Source organism: Equus quagga, chromosome 4 (genome assembly GCF_021613505.1).
Source record: "Equus quagga isolate Etosha38 chromosome 4, UCLA_HA_Equagga_1.0, whole genome shotgun sequence".
Classification (NCBI taxonomy): domain Eukaryota; kingdom Metazoa; phylum Chordata; class Mammalia; order Perissodactyla; family Equidae; genus Equus; species Equus quagga.
Window position 1 is genome coordinate 106,111,270 of NC_060270.1, and position 12,434 is coordinate 106,123,703.

General features: G+C 39.5%; 1 protein-coding gene across 1 annotated transcript in view; it reads left to right on the forward strand.

Moving 5' to 3' along the window:
* Positions 1 to 8,864, forward strand: part of CSRNP3 (cysteine and serine rich nuclear protein 3) — a 68,580-nt gene extending 59,716 nt beyond the window's left edge. Inside the window, exons 3-4 of the mRNA XM_046659670.1 lie at positions 4,673 to 4,969; positions 6,987 to 8,864. Coding sequence (XP_046515626.1) covers positions 4,673 to 4,969; positions 6,987 to 8,039 — 1,350 coding nt within the window. The 3' untranslated portion in view covers positions 8,040 to 8,864. The remainder of the gene's footprint in view (positions 1 to 4,672; positions 4,970 to 6,986) is intronic.
* Positions 8,865 to 12,434: the final 3,570 nt, after the last annotated feature.

Here is a 12,434-nt window from a genome sequence, read left to right on the forward strand (position 1 = left end):
TAAATAAATGCACACATATGTGAGATAGGTATAAAATAAGATAAAGATCATTAGATCAGATTATGAGTTAAGTCATTACTTATCACCTCTAAGGGGGTAAGGCAGGAGAACAGAGGAGCTATCTGTAAAGGCTACTCTTTATTTACTTATTTTCTTTTGCCTACGGACCAAGACAGGAGGGGATCCCATATAAGTCCAGTCATCTGGATAATTTGCAAGCCAATGAAAGCATCATGCTCTGTCCCATCTCAGGCCTTTGAAACTATTGTTGCTGCATGAGGAATGCCTTCTGCCTCCCCTTGTTCATCTAACTGCTACTCCATCTTGAGAGTTAAGCCTAGATGTGAAAGTCCTCTCGCCTCACCTCACCGCCAGCCCCACCTCTAGGTGCCCCTCCTACATACTCTCATGCCCTGTGTTCACCCTCAGCTAGAAAATCCTCATGAACTAGATTAAAATTACTAGATTCCTCACCTCCTTACTCCAATCCATTGAGATCAAGACCTGTGTCTTGCTCATTGATACAACTACAATGCCTAATACAAAGTGAGCACAAAAGACTATTCAGTATATTTTAAGTATATATTAAAAACAATGTGTATATGTAATTATCATGGCAGTTAAGAGCACAAGCTGTACAGTCAAATATCCAAGATTGTAACTTGGTGCACAGTCTCACTACTTGCAATCTTGGGTAAGTTATTTTAGCACTCCTATGCCTCACTTTCCTCATCAGTTAAATGGAGATAATGATAATATCTACCTTATGAGATTTTTGTGATGCTAAATAAGTTATGTAGATAAAGTGTTTAGAGCAATGCCGGGCACCAGATTCAACAACTGTTGTTATTAATATTATCATCTCATATCTCTTTCTCCCACCTCTCTTTCACTCCCTCCAATCTCTCTTTTTTTTACACCCATATGGACACAGGATCAAAAGCAGGTTTGAGAATTAAGATTATTTGCTGGTCTCCTTAAGCCACATTTTTGGCACGCTTTCTTTGAGCTCTTGGGAAGGCAAGGTTATTTTGGGGAGAGAGCACAGAACTAGAAATGGTCCAAGGCCCAGATTGCCTTCTAAGGGATCTATCTCAAAAGAAAGCATTCCTTCGAATGTGCTGATTACTTTGCATGCATTTATTTTATAAACAGAATAGCTTTTAGACACATTGTGTTTAATTCCATGTTGGAGTCCCAGCACTGCATTATGTACTATCAGAAACTTGGAATCTATCTATGACATATAAGGAAAAGCATACCAAACTAGGGGTTAGGGAATTAGTTTTATAAGCATGTTTTGGAGAGGTCTAAATTAATCTGGGCCTCCTTATGCATAATATAAAGAGGCTGCATCTGATGAACTAAAGTCTGAAGATTCAATGAATCTATTTTGCCATATAAAAAAAGACATTTAAAGGTAACACTCATGTCAAGAGTAAAATATATTATATATAGATATATACAATAGAATACTATTCACCATGAGAAAGAAGGATATCCTGCCATTTGCGACAACGTGGATGGACATTGAGGGCAATATGCTAAGTGAAATAAGTCAGACAGAGAAAGACAAATACTGTGTGATATCACTTATATGTGGAATCTAAAAAAAGCAGAACTCACAGAAACAGAGAGTAGAATGGTGGTTAACAGGGGCTGGAGGGTGAGGGAAATGGGAAGATGAGGGACCAAGGGTACAAACTTCCAGTCATAAGATGAATAAGTTCTGGAGATCTAACGTAGAGCATGGTGGTTGTAGTTGACAATACTGTGTTATATACTTGAAAATTGCTAAGAGAGTAGATCTGAAATGTTCTCACCACAAAAAAGAAATGGTAATTATGTGATGTGATGGAGATGTTAGCTAATGCTACAGTGGTAATCTTTATGCAATCTATAAGTGCATCAAATCAACACATTGCACACCCTAAACTCACACAATGTTATGCATCAATTATATCTCTATAAAGTTAGGGGAGGAGAAAAACAATGTACAAAATGAACATTCTTGTGAAGATGGGTTCAAAGAAGTAAAGGAGTCAGCAAAAAAGTAGATGGGGCAATCTTGGATGATTCCCTGGTTTCTTTGCACTAGTTGCGAACGGAAATAGGGAGCTCATTGACTTTTTTCCCTATTGCTCTAATATTAGAAGATGCATTTGAAAATAATCTATGTAATAATCTTATTTGAAAGAGTATTTAAATCCGGTAGATTTGACCAGGGTTTCAAAGAAGGAAATGGGTGTAGACCAGAGGAGATAGCTGGGAAAGGACTTCTGAGGGGATAGCAAAGAATAATCTCTCTCAATGGCCATACACCAAACTGGAAACTATGAGGAGGGGAAGATAAGCCAATTGGTGAACTAGAATTTTTCCAGTCTTCGTTAGAAATGGCAGAGATGGTATTGAAGAGGCAAGGAGAAAACCTTGCCAGGTCACTTCAATGCTAATGTGAGATTTTGAAAATCTAGACTAGAGCCCCTGTGGGTTTCTGGACAAGAGTGAAAACAGTGTGTAGGTCTATGAGGAGGACTTTTAGATTCTTAATGGGATTTTTATTTTGAAATGAAATTGTTTACCATAATTTGTATGTGGGAGTAAGAGATGCAGATTTTATTCCACTTATATTTGAAGTAAGCATCATCCGTAGTTTATGTGAGATACAGTTGGGGTTTTCTTAATTCTTCGATGCCAATTAGTTATTCACGTTGCCCTAAAATTTTTCATTAATATGATAGCAACCATTATTTTTTTAAAAATCAAAACCTGTTAATATAAAATAGGGATTTTTTTGTTGTTTTTGTGATATTACCAGTTACACAAAGGAGGATAAGTGTTAGAGAACCCGGAGACTGAGTAGGAAGGAAGTATTGAAATGAATCATGCTAATCCAGCCCTGGGTGTTCTACAAGTGCTGTGGAGTCAGAAGCTTGATGAAATTCACGTAGGCAGGCCAAGCATTAATGAAAACAAATCTAAATGCCACAGAGGTGACAAGTTGGGAAGGCAACTCTCCTGATTGTTAATGCAGCTTTACCAGTCACAGAGGATTGAGTATACGTGAGGCAATTACACATTCCAATTCCGTAGACAATCAGATCTTTACAGATAGAAAGATGCTTTTGTTAGCAGGTAAGAATTAACAAAAATGATGACAGCAACCAATCAAAGTAACATCCTAATAGCAGACATCACAGGAACATGAACAGCGTAACCAGTACATATTTATAAAGAAATACCAAGAAAGGAAACGCATTGCAGATCACAGCAAGAAACAAAGCCCATTAAAAGGGCGTGCCTATCTTTGCAAGAACATAGAGTTAAGCTCTGAAATATTCAAAAAATATAATTTAGTAGCTTTTGAAAATGCTTCTCAGGGGACCTTTGTCCTATATTTAATATACGCTTGATACTGCATTGTTTCCTCCACTTGAGGGGAAAGACTAGCCTTCTATTTGTTTTCAATGCATTCACAGTTGTCTGGTTTGGGACTTTTTGGTCAATGATAAGTATTCCTATCTAAATGTTGGTTCTTCCTATAAATATGAGAGAATGATGTCAGATGTCACCAGAGTATTTTAACTGTGTAAAGACGGAACTGTTGTTAAGATCAAAAAACATGGTAATAATTACAATTGATGAAGTTTATGATGTAACACACTGAAAAATTAAAAAATCAAAATAGCTTCTGTATTTAGAACTTTCTTGAATAATCCCTTATGAAGTTTTTGCATTTATTCCTGTGCTGCTTCTCAGAATACATTTCTTGCTCATATTCAAACAAAATATCTCTTTCTAAATGCTTTGTTACAAAGGAAACATAATATGTGGTGGTGTAACAGTAAAAAGTGAAATACTGATGGATGAAATTAATTTAGAAAAGAAATATAAATAGAAGCAGAATAGTTAAGGGTATATGAGACATAGTTGTCCACATGAGCTATTATGCAGAAGCTATTGCTTTGGGCAAAGGTTCTTATGAACTCCTTTGAGGGCTGAGTTTATTGTTTCAGTTTCCTGTTGGCGAGAGCCCGCCAGCACTGCCCTCTGCTCCTTGTCTGTCTGAGAGCACGCTGACCTAACTGATTACTTCATATCAAGCCCTCATTCTTGGAATGTTCGGTAGGGTAACCGTGTTTGTAATCCCAACAGCACAGTGCAGCATAACTTTATTTCCTCGTCCATGGTTTTGTTGGAGCCCAAGACAGGGTTGTTATTTCAAGGACAACATGTTTGCTGATTGAGGTGGCAATGGCTTCCGCTAAGATGCTATCACCTCTGAACAAGGACACATTTATTCCAACTCAGAGCTGCCCATCACAAACTGAGTCTAAAGATAGCCTTCACTGATGGGCATCCGTAACCTTTGGTCTCTTTCGCGTCGCACTGGCTGAAAGCTCTAACAGCTGTAGCTCCTAACCTCGGGAGCTTAGAGTTACAATTACGTCCTCTGTTACGGGACACTTAAAAGCCTCGCATTTTGATGCCTCATTTTCCTCCCTTTGACTTCTCTAAAGAGAAAAATAAAAGGAAATGATTTGACCCACAAACACTTAATTGATTCTGAGGACATGATGTTATATAGTAGTTTCATTCCTGCCAAGTGTGAGAGTGGGAATTTTAAACCCTGCCCGTGCTAAGTCTCTTATTTGCGGCTTTGCATTTCTAGATGACTAAGAACGGCACGGTGGAATCTGAAGAAGCTAGCACTCTTACAGTGGACGACATTTCTGATGATGATATTGATTTAGACAACACAGAGGTAGACGAGTACTTCTTTCTACAACCCCTGCCAACCAAAAAACGGAGGGCACTGCTGCGGGCCTCTGGAGTGAAAAAGATTGATGTGGAAGAAAAGCATGAGCTGCGAGCCATCCGCCTATCGCGAGAGGACTGTGGCTGTGACTGCCGAGTGTTCTGTGATCCAGAAACATGTACCTGCAGCCTGGCAGGCATTAAGTGTCAGGTAAGGATTGGGATTTCAGGGAATCTAAAGACGAGACATTATGCATCACCCTCTAAAGAGGCAGTCGTGTTACAGATAATGTGGAAGGAAACTTTGGGGCAAGGCAAGACACGTGATTCAAGCGGAGAGAAACACAAAGTCAAGGACGTTCATGGGTGCACATAATATGCTTATACAGGTGAGATATAATGTGAAAGGCAACCCAAGCTGCAGTTGAGTCCATTGAAATTATTTCCTCTTGGATTCATTTGTTATACTAGCTTATTTTAGCTTTTTACAAGCTTCAGGGAGATCATGACATCCCTAATATTCAAGTTTGTATTTTCTGATCCATCCATGGGTCATAAAATGCTGATTGGTTAGAGGTGGTATAGACTAGTGGAAAAATTACTAGACTGAGAATTAAGAAAGCTAAGTTCTACCCCTGGCTCTGCTCCGTGCCAGCTGTGTAAAATCGGTAAGTCAGGCAAACTTTCTGGTCTCAGTTTCCCCATCACTAAAATGAATGGACTGGACTAGATCAGAGGGTGGCAAACTATAACTCACAGGCCAAATCTGGCCTGTCAGCTGCTTTTGTAAATAAAGTTTTATTGCAGCACAGTCATGTTTTGTGGGTTTGTTTGTTTACATGTTTCTGTGACTACTTTCATTCTTCTACAGCAGAGTTGAATAGTTACCGCAGAGACTATAAGGCCCACAAAACCTAAAATATTTGCTCTCTGATCAGGGACACAAAAAAATTTACCAACCCCTCGGCTAGATGATTCTCAGGTCTCCATCCATCTATAATGTCACTAGTACTCCATGATTAGTTAGGTGGTGTTATTTTACAAGGAAACTTGGCTTTTCCAATAAGGAGAGCCCTCGGGCAGGCAAAAGGAGAAGACGGTTCTCATCAGCTGAACAATTACTTGAGGTGGATTCACAGAAAAGGGGTTCATGAGTAAGGAAACAGCTATAGATTCTGGCTCGGACATCTGCTACTACTTTTTATTGGGACCAGGATGATCATGCTACCATCCGCTTCTCCTCTGTGGCACACGAAATTCCCCACACTTGGATAAGGTGACAAGCAGGGCAAGTTCTTTCTGGTTGCCTGTGCTCTGGCCTGCATACAGGTTAGTTGGTGGAGTCTGAAACAATTAGCAAGTGTCTTAGGAGTGTGTTTGGATTGCCCGGAATTCCACTTCTCACCTGAGTCAATAGCTCAGTCCAGTGGCTCTTGCTGAACCCAATCACTCTATCTGATTTTGGGATATTGAGTAAATGAACGTCTCCTTCCCGTGAAAAGTTTGTAGTCTGGTGGAATGGGGAGGGGATGAAGGGAGCCAGGAGCTAAACACAAGTCCACCAGTCACAGTCATAAATGTGCATACCCATCGCAGCCCTGCAGTCCACATACATGCACCACGTACAAAGGATCTGAAAGAATGAGAAGGCAAATCCATGAGAGCAAACTATCAGGCTGCATGATACTAAGTGGTGTCAATCTGGACACCTTGGGCAGAGAAGTTCATTTTATAATAAGGAAAGAAAAAAGGGCATGGCTAGTATCGGAAATGTCATATAATTTAGATTAAAAATAGCAGGTGGAGATGAGGGCAGTAAGTTTGTTTAAAATTGGGCATGTGAACTGACACACAGTGGAGGGAAAGGGAGCTTAGAGGAAGGATAGAAGCGTTGAAAAATAGGAGCAAAATTAATGGGATGGAGAGAAGGGAAAAAAGGGAGAATGGAGTAAAAGGTAACAAAAGCACAGGAGGGGTCAATGCACTAAAAGTATACACTTATAACCGCAAGTTATTTTTATTTTGAATACAGGTTTTAAAATTAGGTTAACTCTTAAGTTTTAAGCCTTTACTTCCCCCTTTTCATTTCTGCTTGCAGTTTGATGGTCATTTGTTCTGGCATAAGTGGAATTAAGTAATCCCAGATTCAAAGGGGTTGCGGAAAGATACTGGAGTTTTATTTGGACTGTAAGCGTTCCACGGGGCTAATCTGTGTTCTTCCTTCCAAGGTGGATCGAATGTCTTTCCCATGTGGCTGCACTAAAGAAGGATGTAGTAACACAGCAGGTAGAATTGAATTTAATCCTATCCGTGTCCGGACTCACTTTTTGCACACAATAATGAAACTTGAACTGGAGAAAAACCGAGAGCAGCAAATCCCCACACTGAACGGCTGCCACAGTGAGATAAGTGCTCACAGTAGTTCCATGGGCCCTGTCGCTCACTCCGTAGAATATTCTATCGCAGACAATTTTGAGATTGAAACTGAACCCCAGGCTGCTGTGCTGCACCTGCAGTCTGCTGAGGAATTAGATTGCCAAGGAGAGGAGGAGGAGGAGGAGGAGGATGGGAGCAGTTTCTGCAGCGGAGTCACTGATTCTAGTACACAAAGCTTGGCACCTAGCGAGTCCGATGAGGAGGAGGAAGAGGAAGAGGAAGAGGAGGAGGAGGAAGAGGATGATGATGATGAGAAAGGGGACAGCTTCGTGGAAGGTTTGGGTACCCACGCTGAAGTTGTTCCTCTTCCTTCCGTCCTTTGTTATTCGGACGGCACTGCCGTTCACGAAAGCCACACAAAAAATGCTTCTTTTTATGCCAACTCTTCAACTCTGTATTACCAAATAGATAGCCACATTCCAGGAACTCCTAACCAGATCTCTGAGAACTATTCTGAAAGAGATACTGTCAAAAACGGTACCCTCTCGCTGGTGCCTTACACCATGACCCCGGAGCAGTTCGTTGACTATGCCCGACAAGCAGAAGCCTACGGCACCTCCCACTACCCAGCTGCCAACCCCTCGGTCATAGTTTGCTGCTCCTCTTCAGAAAATGACAGCGGTGTGCCCTGCAATAGCCTATATGCCGAACACAGGTCCAGTCATCCTCAAGTGGAATTTCACTCATACTTGAAAGGCCCCTCCCAGGAAGGGTTTGTCTCTACATTGAATGGTGACAGTCACATTTCAGAGCATCCTGCTGAAAATACTTTGAGCCTTGCAGAAAAGAGCAGATTGCACGAAGAGTGCATCAAATCACCCGTGGTTGAGACCGTCCCTGTTTAGTAGCTTAAGTTATTCTAGGACCAACTCTTCTCCTATTTAAAGCTCTGTATTTAATTGGATTTCCTGGGCTCATGGTGGTTTAAACTGAGGACCAAGAAAACTTGGACTGTGGTGAATCTTCCAGACTGTATTTTGTTTTCTCCTTTTTAGCTACGTGACTGTGGCATTGCACAAATACAGTCTCTCTGCGGATTTTAAAAGATTTCAGACTGTTTTGATAGAAAATGCTAATTTTAAAAAAGCATATCTCACAGTTGCCTACCTGTCAAACTGTGTGAAACCTGCCAAGCTGTGTAGATCAGAGCTCCAAGTTTTGGATTATCGGGCCTGTGCAAGATTGTTAACTAAGACTGGGAAATAAGATTTAGAGTCCTAATTTTCGATATATCTGAAGATGATGGTGACTTTTTAATGTAAAAGTAATTATTGTAAGAAAAAGATTTAATCGTTTCATGTGTATTTTATTTATGGTAGTTAGAAGTCACGTTTTGATGAAAATGAACAGCAGCATGTTCTTTTAAGCTGAAGATGCATAGTTAGATACCACCGAGCATGCCCACATGGATTGCATCTGAAATCCATTCACGTTTTTATGATCATGACTGATCAGATTTGCAAATACTTTCTTAAGGGTGAAATAGGCCTATTTTTGCTATTTTGGACAAATAAATGAGTCTATATGTGCAGGTCCTTACACAGTTTTCTCTAAAGTTAAGAGTTAGGACAATCCTCTGGTGAGGGTCGAGTTCATTGCCCTCCCTCAGTTGACTCCAGAGATGGAGGTAGAAGGAATTGCCTTTCTTTTTTAAACAGCAGCATCTTGGTTCTTAGCTTGGACAGCACCTTTAAACTCTACTCCCCTACATCAAAATGCACTTTAGTGCCCCTTCATGGTACCTTCTGAGGGGTGGGGACTGAGAACTCTTTGAGATGAAAAATTAAAAAAAATTTTTTTAAATCTGTAACTATTATAGGGTTCATATAATTAATCTAGAGGAATCATCCAATGATACCTTACGAAGGAAAAATGACCTATTTTCCTTCGCCACTCTGAAGACCTAACTCTGTAAAAGCAGAGGAGGCTGAGGGAACGTGGAAGAGACACATCCTCAGCGACCAGCCTTTTCTACAGCGTGACTAATCCATCTCTACAAAATGAGTGTATAATGACATTTCCATTTAGTGACTAGCTGATCGAAGGGGGGCCTCTACCCAAATACTCAGCGAGGCCTTACTTTTCTGAAGCATTTTGATTTCTCTTGCCTGGGACAATTAGCAGAATAGTCCAGAATGCATTGAGTACTTTCTAATTACCTCACGTTCTCTTATTAAAGGGGACAGATAGAAATAAAACATGCCCTCCCCACCTTTAGATTCTCTGCACTTGGTTCGTCGGAGGACTTCTAAGATCCCGTTTTCCTGTAAATTAATTTAGGTAACTAAATAGTGTGTTCTACATTTTTTTCAATGCAGTATGACTATGCTAAATCTGTTTCACATTTTTGACCTTATCATTTCACGTTTTATGCCTCTTTGAAATGTGGACATGCCTTGCTATTCAGTGACTGCATCGCTATTTGCTTTTTATGTCTTTTAGCCTTGGATGTTTAGAAATATGGATATAAATGTTTTGTAGCTCTTAATTCCTTAAAAAAATACTATTTTGATCTAGAGATCAAACTCTTTGATCTAGAGAAAGTCCTCCAATGGAAAACTTTCTACTAAAACTTGATTCGGGGAAAACATGTTTACTTGGCAGCTCTTCCACTGTGCAGTTGGTTCCTGCCCCTTCTCTACCCAGCACTGGGCCAAATTTATAACCATAAATATTAACATTAAAGGAGTTTGGGGTTTGTCCTTATGGAGGTAGTAGTAATGAGGGCAGGGATGTTCCTTTTGAATGATAAGCCCTTTGGGCTAACCAGATTGGGGTTTTGCTCAAATCTCTGTAGTATATCCCATGTTGACTACAAAGTGACAGTTTTTAGTGCTTGATCTCCAACTTTTTTCCCCCATCAATACAATCTAAAGAGCACAGGCCCAAAGAGAAAAGGACAAAAGGCTACTGTTCCTTCATTCAAGCACGTGAAAGAATCATGTGTGCCATATTTTCTGGATCATTACAAGCCCTTGAAGTATTCACATGTGAAGCACTCAGTTTATTCTTGAAACAAAATGTGGCAGAGTTGGGGAGAGGCAACTGGCTGGGGCAGGCAGAGTTGAAAGGTAGAATGTCAGTCCAGTTTCTGAAAGTATAGATATTTAATTTAGTTCAGCTTTATTTTCACAAGAAGGTTGACATCTACTTCTTTACGTTTAGCTGGGTCTCTGGTTTGTAGCTTCATTTCCCAAAGGATGCTTAACCTAGAAACAGGCAAACACAAAACCAGAGCTTTTTCCCCTATCTGTCTAACCGGGGTTGAAAGTTACTGCTACACAGAAGGACTAACCTTCGAATCATGACAGCTTCCATTCCAAATTTTCATATGCATAATCTAACCCCTAAACATCTCCCACAATCTACCTACACAGATTACCTATTAAAACATCCCTACTTCCTCCTCCCGCCCCAACACACACACACACACACACACACACACAAATAGATGTATACCACACACTGGAGAATGACAGATTTTAGGCAATGGCCAATGAGTACTGAATTTTTCCCATCCTAGAATCTAGTTGGGTTTTATGATCTAAAAATGCGATCTGGAAAAGAGGATAATTTTTAAAGCTATAGTTTGAAAATATTGGGTCAAAGTTGCAAAGAATACTAGTGATGGAATCATTTTCATTGTTACTTCCTTTCCCAGAAAAGCTGAGAGAACACAGTGTTCCATCTGACTTTTTTTCCTTTAATAGCCCTTTATTCAACAAAAACTGCCCACATGCCAGGAAAGTGCTACAGTTTTTCTAAGCTTTTTAAAATGGGGATCGAGCTAGTTGCAGCCAGTTGGGATATTTAAGATCTTTATGCCAAGACACAATAACCTGACCTGCAGCTGTTCTATTGCCCCCTTAGCACATCTAACCAAATTATAGTCTTTTTTGACACACAGCTTTTTAGTCATTCACTGTCAATGGCAAAGCTTCTTGCCTTGGTGCCTGTTGTTTTAGTACCAGCCCTATACCTTTTATTGGGGCTTAATTCCCAGTTATAATCCAGGCCAAATTGATTTGCAAGTCAAGTGGCTGAAGCAGCTTGCATTTCCTTTGTTATTCTAGGTTTCCTTTGAGAGAAGAAAGTCAATGAAAGAGATTTACTTAAGTTTTTTCTCCATCTCTTGATCTTTGATTATTAAGACCTAAGTAAAATCCGTTTGTCTCATGTCTTTTGGTTAATTGAATAGCATAGTTGCTTTTTGACAGCCAAGCCTTTTCTTGTGATGAAACTGTATTTTTCCCAGTGTGCCAGCCACATATAAAATGTGAAATTAATATTTATTAGAGTGATAAAATCCTCACAATCATATATGGCCCAGCAATACCCACCCTCGGAAGAAAAAACTATGAGTTACAGAAACACTGGCCATAAACTAATAGAGAAGCAAAGAGATTATAAGTGATTATGTTCTTTAAAATTTTACACTCTAACAGATGACTTCTAGGCAAAATTCTGATTTAGTTGTCATTAAACAGGAAAATATGTCATGATTTATTTCGTATAAATTGATATATCACTGGTTCTTTGATTAAACCTCTGACATTTTTGTGCAAGTTTATAACCCTTTCATTGATATTTAGAATTTATTAAGTATCAGTACTTTCTTTCAATAAATATTTATTGAACACCTACTATGTTAGAGGAACTGTCCTATGTGGTAAAAAGAGGGGAACAATACAAATTTTAAGGGATTATGGTGATGACGAAGAGTAGTATGAAATAATGAAGCTTCAATGTAATCCTTTTAATTTGTGATTTTATAAATTGATATTAGAAAAATGACATCAATTCTCATCTAATTATATGCAAGCTGCAACTAAAAGGATACTTCTTTTTCAAAAATTAATGGAACTCGCTGGATCCTCCTTCTCTCTCCCCCATCTGAAATTTATGAATTAAATCTGGACTCAGCTAGAAGAACTGGATTGAATGAAAAAGAAATATTGAGCTAATTGCTTCTTCAGTGTTAGACCTAGAGAAATGATGCTAAACTTACACCAGCAAACTCCTACCAGACAGTTTCAAAGGCAGGTTGACTCATGTATAACCCAGGAAACATTTCAGGAAACCTTTGAAACAACAATGTGGAGCACAATCACTGCTACTTCTATTTCTAAACAGCCTATCGAAATAGCAAAACCCTAGTTCCAAGTTCCAAAGGCATTACCATGCAACCTGTAGAAAACAGAGAGGTCATTTGGCCCCCTTACTTTTAGCTGGGGTGACAA